Genomic DNA, 19,404 nt, shown 5'->3' with positions numbered 1-19,404 from the left:
TATTGAAGTTTCTAACCGAGAAAAGTAAACACATTTGCCAGTTAGTATATTAGCTCTGTGGCTCTTTAATGCTACAGTTTACTGTTTCTTTCATTTACTTTTTTTTTTTTTAACATGACTGTATTGAAGTAGCTATAGCAGGACACACACAGTGGATTTTTGCTTCACTTGTACCCTGCTGAATGCAACTTGTTGACATTTTCATGGCCAAAGTCACAGTCACGTGTCAGAGGTTACAGTTTACACTAAACCTGCACTGTACTCACATACTGGTCCATAATCTCTTAAGACTCACAATACAGTCTCTTAAAGTTTTACTCAGTGCAGACTAAGGACAGTTTCCCAGATTTTGTTGTCAATACTGGGTGGAAACAATTGGAGCATCAAAACAAACCTGAGTTGCAGAACCAATCCAAGATCAATAGCATGGTTCTTCATATTGGAGCGGTGACATGTGCATCACATTTGAAAAGGTGTGTCCTTGGAAAAAAAAATGAAGGGGCATAGGTTTGTCCAAGCATCTAACTTGCATTTAGAAATCCTCAGGTGATCAATAGGCAGCGAGATCTCTGATTGCAAGTATAACATTTTCTCTTACCAGATGAACACACTATCACAAAATGAAAGTGTGGCAATCGTTTGCAAATTCCTGCAAAAAATAATCAAACTTAGTTTAAAGCAATGGAATGTGTTCAGTGTGTTGTTTTTGTTAAAACACAGTTATGTTTTCTAGTTTCAATGTAATACACAGTGATACAGCTTAAATGTTAGGGGTGGGTGCAAAAATTTATTCTCTTAAGTACTGTCAGCCTTTTTTTTTTCTTTTTCACAAATCCTGAAGAATCGCTTTTATAGATATAAATACATAACTCACGCTTAGTTCGTTAGCTCAGTGCTAACACATAATAGGAATTATCATTAATGAGCTAACGGTAATTAGCATCACAATCATGGTAATAGTATCTTAACTAATTGAGCCATTTTTCTTCACAGGCTTAAAACAAAACAACATGTGAGCTCAGACTTTTAGACAGCTGCTGATTTCACATTCTTCACTCAATCTGTTACTCTGACTTCAGCACTCCAAACTGACAAGCTACAGCACCCTCAAAGGGTCAAAACTCATTCTCAAAATTTCCAGTGGGTTTGAAAGTACAGCCAGGCGCTCAGTTAATTTTTGCCCAACATCTTATTTTATTTATAGCTCTAGGTTGCTGAGCAGGAACAGCTAAATACTTCAAAAATATTTTGTTTACTACTTTTATATGCAATATAGCGACGATGCTGCTGAAATAAAACTCAGAAATACTGACTGACAGTGGGCAATGTTTTTGGAAATATACATCAAGGTATACAGACTGCAGAAGTTCGACCAGGAAGTCTGATGAATTAATTTTCCAAGTTATGTTGTAAATTTTTGACCTCTAGTATAGAGCTTGAGATCTGTGCCTGAATCCGTAGGGTCCTAACGGGACCCAACGGGTTTGGGTCGGGTCGGGCCATATTTCTCACATATTTCATGGGTTTACGTCGGGGTTTGGGCTGTATTGTCTCTGTCACTACCAACTCCTGCTGGGAAACTTGCTAAGAAAAATGTTGGGCCATAATCAATATCCATAGAGGATGTGAAGTCTCTTCCATTTTGCACTGCCATGTTTCTACAGTAGCCCAGAATGGACAAACCAAACACCAGCTCCAGATACAGCCTTTCACAGCCACTATCTGTTTTCTTACATGCTTTAGAGGGGAGAATGAATCGAGGTGTTCTTTCTTTACGTTCACCCTAAACCCTACACACTGACCCTTTAAAAATTTACTATGCAAAAGTTTTATAAGGAAGAAAATGTATTTAACACGTTTGTTAGAGCTTAAGGCTACACACAGAGTGTTTAGGTGAGCAAAACTGAATGTAAACAGAAGTTTTGTTTGTTCACAAGCACTGTAAACAAAACCCCAAAAGCAAAACATGCAATTTAAGCCCTCTGTTAACTCTCAAATTAACAGGTGGTTAAATACAAAGACACACAACACATTAATGCTTCCTTTTTGTGTTTCATGCATCTATAATGATCGTAAACATTATACATTATACAGAAATGCACATTATACAGAGCACATTTAAAAACAACAAACCCTGACCAAAGCCCTTTACAAAGAGGCAAATAAAAACACAGAAATGATCAAGTAAAACTACAGACATAAACAAGGGGTTAAATTTTATTTGGCATAAATAAAAGATTAGACTTTAAACTGCTGTGTTGTGTCTTGTGGTGATCAGAGGTTGTCAGTAGCATTTCCTTTTGCCATCTTTCACTAATATAAAGTGGAAAAATAGTCTTTCTTATAAGGTTTGAGTGAAGTGATCCTTTAACTATATGTATTACTGAGTGACAGAAACTTTTCGGTCAGTACACATGCATCAGTGAGAGTTGTTTAAAAGCCAGAATACCCTGAAGGAAGAATTTAGTTTCCTTCCATCGCTCCTGTATCCAAATGTAAAGAAGAGCGTTTTGTGGGACCCACCTGCATTAGAACGATTGTGATTAAAGTTTTTATTTTCTGCCCACCTCTGCAGGTCTGAGTGTAACTGTGACCCTCGTCCGTCTAACCTTGATCTCATATCAGTCTGTCCAAATTTACAATATTCGCAGTGGTGGAAAGTGACTCGGCCTGTTTATCGTTGTTGTTTGCAGTTTCCCCACAGATGGAGCACTGACCTCCTTTTCCTAACCAGCTGGTTTCTACCAGAATATCACTGGGATTCTACCTGATCAATGTTAAAATAAGCAAAACGGGTCCAGGTAACACAGAGTGACATGTGACGGTCCATTTGTTGTTGTTAATTTCTTTGTCTTTCTCTCAATTTTACAGTCAAGTGACTTCAGTGATATCACAAACTGGCCCACACCTGGTGAACTGGCCAAAGAGGTATGATAAGTGTGTGTGGTTAGATGTGTGTGTGCGCGTGCGTGCGTGCGTGCGTGCGTGCGTGCGTGCGTGCGTGCGTGCGTGCGTGCGTGGTGTGTGTGTGTGTGTGTGTGTGTGCGTGCGCGCGCGTACGTGTGATGTTAGTTAATCAAACATTTTAGGGCAACAAATTGTGCTTGTTTTACTTTTACTGAACAAACTGGTTGGATTACAGAGGAGGTTTTCTGATTTCTGCTCACTAGATGGAGCACTAAAAACATGCAGAAATATTTGAGATTTTTCTCTGCAGTTGGTCTCCACAGTGATTTAAAGTCCAAATTTTGCATACACAATGGTCTTTAAATATTCTTAGACAAAGAAACAGGAAAAGTTATGTTAATGGCTTTTATTTCGTCAGTATAATTGTTAAAACATTTTTGACTGGTTTGACTTCACAGGCTCCTGTCCTGTGTCTGTTTGCTCTGTGTAGGAGTGCCTGAAGTATATTTTCTTTTTGCTAAAATTAATAAATACAAAGTGATCTTCAGCTTTTTAAAATTTAAAACACCAGTGGAAAATCTTCTTTTGCAGTTTATATTGTATTGCTTTAAAAAAAATGTGCAGGTCAAAATCATTGCTAGACCTAAAAACAACCAAATTTGACAGTAAAAATTCGTTCCCCAAAATCCTCTTATGGCTCTTTGGATTGTGATCCCCTAATATGAAACAAAGAAAATCCTGAGACCATTCCTGATGAGTTGTGAGTTAAACTGTAACTGGATTTTTAATTCACAGATTCTTTTAAGGAATTTAAGAGGCCTAACAAGATGTGAAAAAAGTACAGGGTTTCTGCAGGTCCTTAGAAAGTTTAAAATACAATGATCTGAATTTTTGATCTTAAAATGTCTTAATTACGGTTTTAACAGGTTTGATTATTAAATTAACATTACTCATATAGGGTTGCATTACTTTGGTCTCATTTGATCTCGTGTTTTCAGGAAAAAAATGTATTGATCATGCTTTAACAACTACAAAACAAAACCAGCGTGGACCCCCTCTGCATTAACAGTGTTAACTCCTGCAACTACTGCTTCGAACCATCCCTAAATCTGTCATACTTTTTTTCTTTCTTTTGCTAGAGTTGACATGAATTGACGTGAAGTCTTAAACTGCATTCGTAGTTTAAAAAAGTTTTAAATTAAACTCTTTGAAACATCCAGAAACCCTGAAGATGAAAAAATGGGTAAAAATTAAGCATTAGTGTGTGTTATATTTTTTTTACCTCTGTTCTTTTTAATTATGTTTTGAATAATCACATTTTCTATCTCAGGAACCCGTGACTGGCGATTTAGGTCACACAGATTAGTGTAGTTTAAATTTTAAGTCAAGTTCATTTATGGAGGATGTTTAAAAACAACAAATGTTGACCAACATGCTTTACAAAAAATAAAAAAAGACAGGAAAGAACAGAAATGATCAAGTAAAACTACATACAGACATAAATAAGAAGCTATACCTAAGGAAGGAGATCTAATTGATGGTGGTAGATTATTCCACAGTGAAGTGCTAACTGAAGATGATGATTCAGAAAGGCTAAAATCCATTTCAGATCAATTTAAATGCCTTAGAAGTACATAATTTTGCTAAAATATTCTTAAAATCCTACTAAAGTATCCTGAGAAAACTCTGTTTGATGGAGTTTTTTGGTGAGACAGAAGCAGGTTTAAAGTTAAATGGTTTCTCTTAGTCCTCGCATCAAGAGCCTGATCTCAAACCTGAAATGTGATTTTTTATAATAAAACAAAGGGCACTTAATCCTGTAAAAGTATAAGTAAGATCTGGTTTCTCTGTCTTCCAGCAGCAACAAAATGTCCTCAACAACAACGGAAAGAAGCCTCCTTCCTCACGCAGAGACAAGGAGAAGAGGAGAGAGCGACCGGAGAGAAAATCGGAGAGCAGCCATGATGGCGGCGAGAGCAAAGAGAACCAGGAGGCTCAGGTGGACCCGCTGGGCGAGCTGCCCAAAGATGGGGAGTCCAAGACGGGACAGGACGCCAAGAGCGCCACCGTGAAGAAGCGAGGAGGTGAGGGTGAGGAGTTTTTCTCACTTGAAGCATGTTGAGTGGCATCCTTTTTTAAAAAATGGTCTGAAATTATGAAAAGATTCATCTCAAGAATGTCAAGTTTAATTAAAATTTGATTGTAATGTGAAAGTTATTAAATTTGAGCAGTGAGAATCTACTTTAACCACATCTGGAGATGAATGTTTTCATTTGACAGCGATGATTTGTACCCCTTATTGCTGCAGAGTGAGCATGTCGATAACTGTATTGATGATGGTTGGGTAATTGCTGATTGGTGCAGATTGATGCATGTTGTGCTCTGAAAATCATACGTGTGGCTCTCACCCTGATTCTTCCTATCTTATAGACATTTAAACTAGAAACAAAAGAGAAGTTTGAAAGAAACAGACAACTTCATCACGTCAGAGTGTCTAAACCAGAGATAAAGGGAAGAGATGTGTTCCAAGAGGAGTTGATATCATCCACTTTAGATTCCCACACGCTTTAAAAATAGTTTGTTAGTGTGAAATCTTAAAATGTTGAGTTGAGATAGATTAAAAATGAACTGAACAACTTTGCCAGGAATGCAGAATTATTTAAACTGGGAGTTTTCCAAGTTTAAAGGTCACATTTTATGCTAAATACACTTTTTCTTGGTTTTTCAACAAGTGTATGCCTCCCTGCTGTCTCTTAAGACCCCTCAAAATATAAAAAGCTGCCATCTTCTCTCTTTTTTGCTTCCTCCCCCTTTCATAAAATGTGTGCTCCAAAACACCAGTCAGATATGCCTCCCCTCATGATGTGACAGAAGTCTTAGCACAACCTCTCACTTGAGAACAACAACAACTGTTTATGTCTGGTTATGATTAAATGGAGTTATTTTGTACATATTGAATTGGAAAAAGCAGTTGGGATAATTTAGATTAGACTGAATTGATCGTTGGGAGGAATTTAAGAGACCAAAAGTCAGCAAAAACTAAGCATAATTTTGTGTAAAGGACAAATGTTTCCTTCCTATCCGTTTTTTTAACGTTTGAAACCTCACATTTTTTATAAAGTAGAAAGGCACTTGGAGAGCGTGGTCCTCCGCCAAGACCAGTAGTCCAGTCTCCTTCGTTGTGCAAATATACAAGTGGAACCATTATTCATGTCTGGGTGTGATTAAATTGTTTTTTTGTTTTTTTTTTGGTTATATCGACTTGGAAATGACAGTAAGGATAATTTAGACTTTGGTTTTATCGCTTACACAACCTCTGCATTTGTTTCTGCAGTCATGTTTGACGTGGCTGTTTTTGTTTGGTTGCGTGTTCACTTTAATTAAGACGAGTTCACATGCGCATGAGGAGTTCAGTTCAATTTACCGTAGACACTGGTGGCACAGACCTGTCAGTGTTTATAAAAGTGAAAAATAATCAGTCTGTCCACCCTGTGATTCTGCTACAAAACGTAATGGGTTCTTTGTCGGCTGCACTTTTCCACCAAGTTGGTCCAGTAGTTTTTCCGTAATCCTGCTGACAAACACATAAACAACTGGCAGAGAAAACATAGCCTCCTCGGTGGAGGTTATGAGGCCTAATGTACAGTATGTTACACATGACAGCACATTCTTGTAATATCGAGTTAGAAACATGTCACAACTCAGCCAACTGACCTACTTCTCGTCTTTTATTTCCCCAAAAGCAAGATTGTTTGAACTCTTACAAGTGAGGCTTTCAAGCTACAACTTGACTCATATTCTTGAATGAATATTTCAGGTTGGAGGTTTAATATTTCATTATTGTTATAGAGGTTTTAAGTTACCAGTCTTTCAATTTAGACATTTTGATTGTCCCTGACTGTAGAGTTCAACATAATGAGGGAAATGTGAGTAGGCCAATAATTAAAAACCTGTTCCTCTCAGAGGAAGACATTTTTAATCTCAATTTTAATTTAAAATAATGGAAAAAGTTCCAGAAAGCGAGTTTTTGGAGCGTGCTGCAGTGAGAGGATTACACTGAAGTTTAGTAACAAGTGGATCTTTAATTTAGAGACACGGGTTGATGATTTGATTTATTCCAAACTTAATTTCCAGCGTTTTGGAACAGAACTCTTCAAGCTTTTTTTTTCGGTGTGCAATCATCGCTAGGTAACAAACGTAAGTGGGTTTCTCTGCCGCTGGAGGAGGCGTCCCGGGACGACGGCGACAAGACGCCCGGCGGAGGCCCGGCGCGCTCAGACACAGAGCCGGCCAGCGACTCACCTGACCCCACGTCGCCCAATCACACACTCCATAATAACAGGGCGCATGATAGCAGCAGGAGTAAGTGGCCAGCAGCTCAGTTTTTTTTCTCTTCACGTCTTCAGTCTCTTGTTTTTGCTTCTTTACTCGCTGGTTTGGCTTCGCTGACCTCCATTTCATGTTTGCTCACCACATTTCCCCGCTGCCGTCTGTCTCTCCTGATGTTGCATGCTTTTTTTCTCCATACTAATGAATAATAGAATGAAAGTGTGGCATAGATATCAAGCTGTGTTCAAATTGACATACTGATAACCTTTAATGCTCTTTTAACCAAATTAAAACCTTTACTAATTTGCTCCCAATGATGTGTTTTGTTTGGTGAACTTTTTTTGCACCAGACAGGCGATTCGAAGCCTGCCTCTTTTCAGTCTGTGTTACTCGTGAGACGTTCAAGAAAATGTAAACATCAGTTAAAGGAAAGTTCTGTTTTTTGTTTTTACATCCTGGTATTATTTTCAGAGTTTTGGCAGTCATTACTGTTGGTTAGAATAACGTTTGACACACTGATTTCAGCATCACTAGAATCAAGTCCAAGGAAGAGACAGGAAAGATGTAAATAAAACCCAATTTACCACATTTGTTTGGAAGAGAAAACAAAATTAAAATAATTACTAATCAGACACCAGGCATCAAGACACATTAGTTAAAAAATGCACTCCTTTTTATCTGATGCAGCTGCCACTTCTGCTATCATTAAACATATATTTAAAAGCTAAATCTAAAATTTACTAGTTTTATATAATTTCGTATAACTTCAAGGAGTCTACTTCTTTAAAAAGAAATATTGCTGACAGCTCACTGTATTTTTGTTTTAAGATAATAATCAAAAGTTTAGTCGAGTTTGTTATTGTAATTCTAGGAATTAATTCTAACTTTAATTTTATTACAAATGTAAATAGGTTCCAAATATTGGTTATCAGTTTTCCTGAATGATAATTATTGGTGTCAACCCTGAAAAAAAACATAGGTCGACCCCTACTTTGTTGCATGTCATTCCCATCTCCTCTCGTTATTTCCTGTCATTTCTCTACTGTCATCTCAAACATCCCAAAATATAGTTTTTAAAAATTATAACAGTAATAACCAGTGTCCTAATCATCGATCCACATTACTTAACCATAACTTGATGCACACAGATTTTCTCTGCAAAAGTTGATTATAATCCACAGTTCAGACACCCTCACTTTTGAATTGTAATAGGAGGTAATTTGTTGAGCAAAAGGCTAAATATTTAATGGCTCCAGCTTCTTAAATGTCAGAATTTGTTGCTTTTCGTTGGCTTATGTTATGTTAATTAAATATATTTTGGTACCAGTCAGACAAAACTAAATATATGAAGATGTCAATTTGGAATCTTAAAGATCGTGATTGAAATATTTACTATTTTCTGACCTTTCACACCCGAAACGATGACTCAGCGCTAAATAATTGTTAGTTGTCACCTCAAAAATGTGGTTTAGATTCTCCACATTTTGTGTGATCATCTGACAGGTCATGTTTTTTAAATACTCTTTTTATGTCATTCACACAGCAGTAGTTTGCTTTATATCAAGCTGCTCATTTATCACAAGATCATAGTCTCTAAAATGATTCCCCTTCACGTCAGATGTTATTTTGAAGAAAGACTCAAAGCTTTCGTGTTTTTCTTGTTTCTTGCTGACAGGTTGGAGAAGAGAGCAGCGGGACTTTGGTGACGATAACGCCAGCGTCCGAAGCGACGGTGGAAGCGTTCGAGGAGGAATACGAGGCCGAGGGAAAGGTCGTGGGCGCGGGAGAGGTCGCGGCAGAGGTACTTTTTTGTAGTTTTGCCAAATGTAAATGTCAGTGTTATTTTCTGCTTCCACTTAAAGAGTTAACAGTGGACCTCCTCTATTTCTATTATGTGTCATTTCTTTGTCCGTTTTCAGTTTTCAGTCATGGTTTTATTTTTGCAGCTTTTGTAACAGCATGAGAGAAAATGGGATGCAGTTTAGCTTTTAAAAAATGTTTTCCTTCACTTCCTAAACAACATTTCAGCATGCACCACCGGTTCAGTGACTGTTTCTCATATTTCTCCTCTTGTTTTCTCCTGCTCTTCCAGGACGTTATGAATACTCTCAGAGCTTCCGGGACTCTCAGTCGTCTGACGGCTCCGTTCAGGTCCCCTCAGACTTCGGCACCAACATGGTTTACTACTACGATGATGGCAACAAGGTCCAGATGTACACAGTGGATGAAAAGCTTCTTAAAGAATACATCAAACGCCAAATGTGAGTATTTGACAACTTTTTTTTTTCTCATGTTTTTATGCCTCCTCGCTGGCAGCAGCTGTGGTCGGAGACATTATGTTTTGGATTGAACATCTGTCTATCCCTGCATCCGTTCCCAGTCTTGTGAACACGATAGGTCAAGAACACTTTCAGGGAATTTCTTCAAGTTTGGCACAAACATCCACTTGGACTCAGGGCTGATCTGATCAGACTGAAGGTCAAAGGTCAAGTTCACTTTGGCCTCACAAAACACGTTTTTGCCCATAACTCAAACATCCATATGCTAATTATAACTAAATTTGATGATTAAAAAAAAATGACATGAAGTGATGACATTTTATATCCAAAAGGTCAAAGGTCATCGTCACTGTGACGACATAATGTTCTGTACTCTTTTTTGTTTTTGACCGTTATTCAACACTATAATTCAGGAACATAAGGAGAGATTGTGATCATATTTCATGTATGAAAGTGGAAGTGTGGTGCCCACATGGAAACTGTGGTGATCGATTAGATCTGCTGTGCTGCAGCCGGGTCGAAGATGTGGTGAGTGGTGTGTGTGTGTGAAGCATCCACATTTTAGAATTTGTAGTTTCTTTTGCAGCAACATCCATATCTGAAGCACCGTAGTTCACCACAAGCTAACTGGTTTTGCTTATATTGAGCTTCAGGTGATTGTTGTTGCCCCACGTGATGAAGTTCTCTATCAGTCCTCGGTGAGAAGACTCTCTAAGTGAAGACAGCATGTTTCTCACTGGAAATTATTCACTGGAATTACACATATCAATATAGTGATTATAATTACACTAAACACCTTTTTATGAACTTGAACAGAGTCTTCACTACACATATCATGTGAGTCTGGACAGACATGCATGTAAAATGATAAATGGCTGGTTGATAGAATCATAAAACCATGAGGTGGTAATTATACTTTAATTTTGATTTAAGCATCATATGCAATATAATTTCAACCTGTCAACCTGTCAAGCCTCATGTAAATAATAACTTTAGGGCTGAAGCTATTTGGTTATTAATGATTATCTGGAGTAAAAGAGTAAAGTTCAGAGCTTCTAGCTCTGTGGCACTGGAGCTGCAGCAAAATAAATAATTTAATCAGTTTTAATAGTTTTTTAAGAAAAGGTCTTTGGTCTCTGATTCCAGCTTCTTAAATATTTTTAACTGAATTGCTATTGGAGATACTGATCAACATTTCTCACCATTTTCTGATAGTTTGTAGATCAAACAACTAATTAATTATCAAGGAGTAATAATAATAATCGCCAGATTAGTGAACAAGGAAAATAATCACTAGTTGCAGCCTTATTTGTTGCCACCAATGGCAATTTCCTTTTTACTTTCCTCAAAGCTTGTTAATATAATCTGGTGAATGTCCACCTCTGAAACTGTAGGAATATTGTTAGAAAAGCATCTTTTTATGCATCAAACATATCATATCTTTACTTTGAGTGCTTTAATTTATGTGGCTCTGTCAGACTGCAGTGTAATCTACACCTAATTAGCTCTTCAGTAAAGCAGGTAATGACATTTTGGCCTCAGTAATTTATCAGTATGATGGATAAAGATTGAGGTGGAAAATGTTGTGTGTTAACCAACAGTTCCTTCCTGCAGAGTCAAACAGGTGAAGATTGTGTCTGTACAGAGCGGGTCTGAGGTGTGTGTGAATGATATGCGGTGAACAGAGCACGTGCAGTCAGTAAATCTCCTCTGGGTTCGACGTGTCCTGCAGGGGGCAGCGTAAGTGCTGCGTCTGACTGACAGCTCTGGCCTCATTGCAGCAGCAGACTCAGAATAGTGGAGGGTGAGGTGGACTCCTAAATATAGCCCAAGAGCCTCAGAGGGGACAGGGGATGAATTATATGCAGGCCTGAGCGAGGAAATGTAAAAAAAAAAAAAAAAAAAAAAAAATGTTTCGGGGGAGGAGTGTGAAGGGAGAAAGAGAGTGGTGATGGGTGAGAGGGAGAGGAGGAAGAAGGGACAGTCTTGTCTGCTCCTCTCTCGTCTCCCTCAATGTTATTCAGGCTGCTCGCTCAGCCGGCGTTTCTCTACATGAAACGACGACTGCAAACTGCCTGCAGGCTGAGCTCGACGTACAGGCGCGTGTGTGTGTTGTATTGACTTAAAGTGGTGTGACAAGCAGTAGACAGAGAAGCTCTTCCAACTACAGATTTGGTTTCTAGGTAGATGATTCTATATTTATTGTGGCTTACAGGAGCATTTAGAAGAATTATTTGACAGTTTTGCATAAATCGATTAATCAGCTATCAAATTGATCTATCAAATAAAATTGAATTGATATACTATCAAATAAAGAAAATATTCAACTGATATTTATTTATATTTTTGTGCAGAAATAAGTTAAACTTCTTCCATTTAGCCGTTTTTTTTCCCCATTAAATTCAGTAAAGTGAACCCACACTTTTGAATATTTTATCCTGTCAGCTGTTGTAACGTTATATGAATACCAGAGCAGAATTGTTTGTTCAGAAGCTTATCGATGTTTCTGTTCCAGAGAATCAATGCCGGTTTAGTACTGGTTCTCGATACCCATCCATTCTCGGGTGTCATATTGGCACTTTAAGAAATGTCAGATGATACCCGGTCAAAGTGCTAACTGCTGCAAGACATAATTTCATCACACTTTGTAGGATTTATTTTCTACTGCACAGAAAACGATGTGTTCAAAGTTTAGTAACAATTTTCATTATCAATTGATAAGATTACAAAATGTCGGGAAGTAGTGTAAAATGTCAATGACAGTTTCCATGGTGATGCCTGAAATTGCTTGTTTTGTCTTGCTAACTCTACAAAAAAACAAAATGTATTCAGTTTACCATTTTTAAAACTGAGAAAGACAACAAATCCTCAGATTTTGAGGCTTAAATCAGAGACTGTCATTCCTGCAAAATTGAAGTTAATTGAGGTTCATTCATTCAGGAAATTGCATCGAAGATTTAAAAGTTCTTTTACGAGAGCAATTCAATTAGCAGCTGGTCTCTTAGTTGATTAAGACACGGTTTTAATTCTAAGAGTATGTTCATGATTGATTGATGTTTTTTTTATGTCTTCCTGTCCAGTGAGTACTACTTCAGCCTTCACAACCTGGAGCGAGACTTCTTCCTGAGGAGGAAGATGGACGCGCAGGGCTTCCTCCCCATCTCCCTCATCGCCAGCTTCCACAGAGTGCAGGCCCTCACCATGGATATCAACCTCATCATGGAGGTAATAATCTCACATCATCATTGAGATCAATGGGTGCAGCTGTTCAAACCACACATTTTAGGCTCCTTGCTCCGTTGCAGTGTTTCCCCTCAGGATCAGTTTAATGTTGTCACTGCTTCGCTCCTGGTTACATTTCAAGTGTCAGGATAACCGACACCTTCAGTCATGTGTTTGCTTAACACCTTAATGAGAAAAATTTGATAGTATTTGTAGAGACGCTCAAGAAAGAGAAATTATGGCATGCTGCATTCAGTGACTTTTGAAGTAATTTGAAAGAAAAAGTCAGGAAAAAAAACAAATGAAAACCACGTTCTTCAAATCCATCTTCATCTGGTTATAATCTGGGATTTGGAAATAGGAAAATGTGGGTTTTTTTTTTTACTTGTTTGAATAAAAATCATTCCTGTCTCTCCAGGCTCTGAAGAGCAGCAAAGAGGTGGAGCTGGTGGACGACAAGGTTCGCTGCAAAACCGACCCGGAGCGTTGGCCCATCCCCACCCCGCCCATCGTGGGTTCCCCTCGGACCGACTTCTCCCAGCTCATCAACTGTCCCGAGTTCGTTCCTCGACAGACGCTCAACTCCACAAACTCCGGTCAGTGTTTTATCTCAGTCTAGCTCAGTTTTTTTATACACCAAAATGAAGCAAATCAGCAAATCAGACACACAGACCAAAATCAACAATGGATCTATCTAGTGTTGTACTATTATCTGTGTATCCAGAGCCTGATTTATCTCCTTCCTCTGTGCCTTGGAGGTCCATTGCTGTCCAGAAAATATTGAAAACACACCAATGAGCCTCACTGTTGCACCGGCTGACATTTTGTTTCACCACCATGAACACACACGCTGCTGTTTATTTTGACTCAGTCCCACGCACACCGTCCTGCTGCCCCAAATACTCATTAGAGAACCAAATGTAGATTCATCTGCAGCTGAAAATAGTCCCCAACCAGTACTATTTAGTTCTGTTTGAGTCATGTTTGATAAAACCTGCAGTGACCAGCTGTTTTAGGAAATTACTGAGCCCTAAAAAAAGAAAGAACAACTATACGTATATATTTGGTAAGTTCTTAATAATTTAAAACTTGGGGCTGCGTCACTCAGATAGGGCAGGGAAGTCAGAAAGCACTGAGAGATTGAGAACACATTGCAGTCTTTCATGGGATTTTATGACAAAAGAAAAAATCTAAAATATCATCAGCCTCATCCTGCTAGTAATTTTTTCTGCAAGCAGTTTTATAATTACTAATTAATGCATGCAAGATACTGAGTTGTATGAATTATTGCTGAAAGGATTAATTCATTAATCAAGCAGTTGAATGAAAGAAAAGGATTGGTTGAGGCCATTTTTCTTCACAATTCCAGAAAATTCTTCTTCCTTTGAGGATTTGCTGCTTTCCATTAATTTATATCTTTGTAAAATCAATAAATTCAGGTTTTCAACTGTTTGTCGGACAAAACAGGCAATCTGAAGAAGTCAGATTGAGCTGTGAGAACTAGTTGCTGTCAATAGTTTCTGACATTTCATAGGTCAAACAATGAATCCATGAACTGATAATGTAGTGGTAGCCCTAGTAGGAATTAGTAATTAGTGATCACTCGTGCTGCAAGTAACAAATAATGCTCTTTATTGATAAATACACCAATTATTTTCACGTGATGCTGTGTATGCTTCTTTTCTCTCTTTTTCTTTTTTGGGTATGTTTCTATTTGCTGTGTTTATTGTCATGCACCAAAGCATCAGGGTAAATTCCTCATGTACGTAAACCTTCTTATAAACTAATAAGCCTGATTCTGATTGTGAAAAATGTCCATCGCATTTTCCCAGAATGCAGTTTAGCCTCTTTATATGTATTATATTGTCCAACCAACAGACTAAAACCCAAAATATTCATTTTTTTGCGGCAGACAACGATGAAATCTTGCAAATCATCACATTTAAGAAGGTTTAACCACTGGATTTTTGTCATTTTAGCATTTAAATCCCGTTCTATTATTTAAGTACACTTAATATTTTTGCCAATTGACAAGTCATTTTAGCTCTAGTGTGCATGTCACAACAAACTTTTTACCTCTGATACATGTAATTCAAACTTTCAGACTTTCCTCCTCTCTTTAATGACTTCTATTTTTGACCACGTTTAAAGACACAGAATTTTAAGCAGTGTTGAGATTTCAGTCTTTAACACCTCTGTGGTTAAATGCGAGCTGACAGTGTGATGTGTGATTTTAAAGCTGTGCTGAAGGTCGTCTCACTGTGGTGTTTTGGGCCTTTCAGCTTCATCGCCTGTGAAGAAGACTCCCCCTGAGTCTGCTGAGCCTCAGAGCTCAACTGAACCCAGCTCCTCCAGCCAGGAGTCACTCCCCGCCACAGACGCCTCCAAGGACGCCCCAAAGGCCGACCCTGACGCCTGGATCCAGGTGGAGAAACGCCACAGACAGCCCTCTGGAAAGGCAAAGGTACAGAACAAACAGGCAGGGAGGCAAACAGTTTTAATCTGCTTATTATTAACTTTAAAGCGTCATATTTCCATTTCATCCCTTTTTTCTGTTTCTCATTACATATCACGTCCTCCATCCTCTGTGTTCACCTGTCCTTTCCTGCTGTTCGTCTCTGTTTGTGTCCTCCACCTTTTGGCAGCAGCATGTCAGTGATGATGTGTGTGTTGTCAGCTCCTCTCCTCCCTCAGCACTCCAACCTGACTGCCTCCCCTTAGCAGTTGAGTACTTCCTGCTCTCACTTGCTCATCACCTTTTTACCTCTGCGCCTCTCATCCATTTCATGTCTCATATTCACTCTCATAACTCAAATTTCTCTCATGCACCTTTCATATTCGTTGTATTTATTTTTCACCCTATATCTTATCTTACCCTGACTAACGTCCCTCGCCGTTCGTTCCTGGCGAACTGTGTTTATGTTGTGCAAAGTATGATGAATGACTAATGGTCATCGTGAAAAATTATTTATTAATTTAATGTAGCTGACAGGGGTGACTTTAATTCTGTAATTAAATAAATCTGTAATGTTAGAGTGCTTACTTCAGGGTGGGAAACTAGCACTAGCCTCCAACCAGCTACTGGTTAATTATGAAAGTGACTGGAAGATTTCAGACAAAAACATAACTGTAGCTGACGTCCACAGATGAGTTGTAAAGTAATGCTAACATGCCGGTTGTAATGTTAGCTCCTTGTAAAAGCTAGCTTGGTTTAGCCAAGTTACTCATCGTTTTGACAAATTAGCACCAGCTAGCACCGTCATGGTGATGTACTGATCAACAGCATACTCACTTTTGCTGGTACAATGCTGGTACTCTATCATTGTCCTTAACCCTCGTCAGGCTGTGATTAGCCCACAGACTAAAGTTTCAAATCTGACTTCTGTTACTCTGCTGCGACTTTGCAGTTGTTTTGTAGTATCTGTTAGCCAACTTAGTATTGATAACACATTAGGAGTTTTCTTATTTGATTACCTTGGATGCAGATAGATAAAAATGAACAGAAGGTGTTTTATTTCTGATTTTAAAAATTGCAAAATTACTGTGGTGGTGGGCGATCAGTAATGTAATCAGTGTATGCTTAAACATTGACTAACACCAGTAAATTAGACTACTGCAGCAAGCCTACTAAGGCTTATCTTTATTTTAGATTTTGAAGTCGTAGCTTTTGCTGCAGTTGAGATAAAACACTAGTTTCTACCTGTCATATTGAATCATTGTTCCCTCTCCCTTTTTCTATAATTAAAGTTCATTCCTTTTAACCTTGAACAACCCAAAAACTTGCTCCACTGTTCAGACATACATGAAAGTTTTGTCTCTCTGCTAAGACACGTCTAAGAATTTTGCTCAAAATATCGAATTGCTCCTTTTAATGTTAAACTGTTCCAACCTCTCCATATCACCTGTCCTAAACTCTAAACCTCATCTCGTCACTTCCTTTGTTGATTGCTGTTCATCACTGTGTCGTCTAGGAGCGCGGCGAGGCATCACCACGCAGCCACCATGCTTCTTCACAGGCCGAGCCCGACCAGGAGGAGCTGGACTTCATGTTCGACGAAGAGATGGAGCAGATGGCGCCCAGGAAGAACAAGTTCACCGACTGGTCAGACGAGGATGACTCAGACTATGAGCTGGACGACACAGACGTCAACAAGATCCTCATCGTCACCCAGACCCCTCCCTATCTCCGAAAGCACCCCGGTGGAGACCGGACAGGCAACCACGAGTCCCGAGCAAAGATCACCAGCGACCTCGCCAAAGCCATCAACGACGGGCTGTACTACTACGAACAGGACCTGTGGAAGGGAGAGGAGCAGATCGAGTGCAGCAAGGTAAGAAAAATATGGAGAATAATGTGTCAGGTATCAAAACTGAAACTGAAACTTTTGACTGTGTAATACAAGGGTGATTAAACTTTTTTTCTTAGAGCTCCAAAATTCAAACGTAATGGTGGGTACAGGCAAAAGAAAGCATAGATTTTATCTGTAAAAAATATTAAAGCAAACTCCATATGATGAGTATCCAACAGCCAGTTAAAAACTCCTCGTTGTAGCTTTAAAAATGCGTCAGTGTAGGGAACCAGACATGTTTGAGCAGGTCTGTCACAGAGACGTGAGAAACACTGAGAGCCAATACTGAAATTTACATATAACACACATATACCAGGTCATGTCTGAACACAGTTCTCTACATTATGACACCGTTCACAGACAGATCATAAACAGTTATTAACCATTACCTGTTTTAATATTTTGAGCTCAGACTTTGAAAGACAATTCCAGAAGTTTGGGGAATTTTGCATATTTTCTGTTCAACAGAAGGTTACATGAAAAAATTGATAGAAATTTTGACTTATATATATAAACATGAAGGCTTAGAACTGTGGGAATGTACATGCATCCAGGCTTTGTGCTAAACATGAATTATCATGCATGACTCAGTAAGACTGCAAATATGCAAAGTTCCTCATCTTGAAGTTTAAACTTAAAACCAGGAGAAAAAGATCAAGATGCACAATGAAATATATAAATAACAATAAAACATACAATATAAATAAATAAAAAGTGATAAAACCAACTACATAAAATGCATTAAAGTGACAGACATAACTTAAAACCTGTTTTCTCTCAACACAATTTTTTTTTATATTTTCATTGTCACCATCTGTAAAGTGATTTATGTAGCCCCGCGTCTAGATTAGTCAGTTTGTTTATCTAATAATATTAATAGATGATGTGCATAAAGTTTTCACATGGCATTTACTACACTGTTAAGTTCACTATAAATGCTTAAATTTATGGGTCATCAGGAGAAAAATATTTTTCTGTTGAGTCAGAAAAGAGAGAGAGACTAATGAGAGTCTCAGAGAAAATGGAGGCTGATGTTGGCGTCCTGTTGTCCAACAGTCAGTAAACTAGACTGATCTTGTTCTTTTTGGCCTTGGCAAAACTTGACTCACTTCCTGTTATTGAATTAGCTGCCCTGTCCTTAACCACTGGATTTTGTAGCCGTGTCAGTGGGTCAAAGGGGAATTCTGTCTCCGTCCTCAGTGAAAGACAGAAACACCGTACATGAACTGCCAAGCCGCTGGATTACAAAGTCGCAGCACAACGAGACTCAACACGCTGATGTCATTTCATTTTCCATAAGAAAATGATGATTATTATACAGTTTGAGACATTTCCAAGTTTATAATCTTTGGCTGTCTTGCTGCAGCTGAGTCATGATGCAGCTTTTACAGATTGCAGAAACATTTAGCTGCAACAGTTTGTCCCTTAATTGATCAAAAGAAAATTAGTTGTCAACGATTTTGATAACTGATTAATTGTTTCAGCCATTTTTCAGGCAAAAATATCGAACATTTGCTCGTTCCAGCTTCTCAAATCAGAGGATTTGCTGTTTTTCTTTGTTATTTATGACAGTAAAGCGTCTTTAGATTTTGGACTGTTGTTTGGACAAAAAAGCGACGCGAAGACATCACTTTGAGCTCTGGGAAATTATGACGAGCATTTTTTGACATTTTAAAGGCTAAACAATTAATTGATGATGAAAATAATGCCTAGTTGCAGCCCTAAAAACCACTGAAATTTTCATTTACTGTTGACCAGAGCTTGAAAAATGAAAAAGTATCTTTATTTGACTTTTTATTTGTGGCAGGTCCCAATCAAAATCTCACCCTGGACTTAAGTTGAATTAGTAAAGACAGTAAACCAGAACAACTAATTGAAATATTATCAAATTCTCAAATTGTCTAGATTTAAAAAGTGTTAATTTGCTTGTTCAGAATCAGGTTTATATACATACCAGGAATTAGCTTTGGTGTTTTACTGCACAACAGTAAACAATAACAAGCAAAAAAACAAGTAGTGCTAGAGAATAATAAATTAAAGAATAGGAATTTCCAAGGAAAACTGTAGTATGTACTTCTACACATCTGTACATCAATCTGTCTGTACATGCATCCCATTCTTATGAATATTCTACCTCATGAATGTTGTGAGGGAACTGAGACTTGGCACAGGGATCCTCTTTGACGCTAAGATGAGCTGATGAGAATTTGTTGGTCAAAGGTCACAGTGATCTCACAAAACACCTTCTTGGTAATAACTCGAGATTTTAAACGATTATTAGGACAAAATTTCCCACAAATATCTGACAGGATAAAATG

At 38.2% G+C, this 19,404-nt stretch overlaps 1 protein-coding gene across 7 annotated transcripts in view; it reads left to right on the top strand.

The window, feature by feature from the left end:
• Positions 1–19,404, top strand: part of larp1b (La ribonucleoprotein 1B) — a 39,510-nt gene that overhangs the window by 6,337 nt on the left and 13,769 nt on the right. For 2 of the 7 annotated variants that reach the window (XM_084742730.1, XM_084742728.1), the window contains exons 3-12: positions 2,872–2,928; positions 4,766–4,997; positions 7,096–7,269; positions 8,912–9,037; positions 9,329–9,497; positions 12,596–12,740; positions 13,156–13,333; positions 15,020–15,201; positions 15,383–15,460; positions 16,709–17,068. In XM_084742730.1, coding sequence (XP_084598856.1) covers positions 2,872–2,928; positions 4,766–4,997; positions 7,096–7,269; positions 8,912–9,037; positions 9,329–9,497; positions 12,596–12,740; positions 13,156–13,333; positions 15,020–15,201; positions 15,383–15,460; positions 16,709–17,068 — 1,701 coding nt within the window. The remainder of the gene's footprint in view (positions 1–2,871; positions 2,929–4,765; positions 4,998–7,095; positions 7,270–8,911; positions 9,038–9,328; positions 9,498–12,595; positions 12,741–13,155; positions 13,334–15,019; positions 15,202–15,382; positions 15,461–16,708; positions 17,069–19,404) is intronic. The other 5 variants (XM_084742731.1, XM_084742729.1, XM_084742734.1 and 2 more) reach the window with 5 other exon arrangements.

This window comes from Lutjanus erythropterus, chromosome 18 (genome assembly GCF_056507025.1).
Source record: "Lutjanus erythropterus isolate fLutEry1 chromosome 18, fLutEry1.hap2, whole genome shotgun sequence".
Taxonomy (NCBI): domain Eukaryota; kingdom Metazoa; phylum Chordata; class Actinopteri; order Lutjaniformes; family Lutjanidae; genus Lutjanus; species Lutjanus erythropterus.
This window is presented reverse-complemented; position numbering and strand designations above follow the sequence as displayed.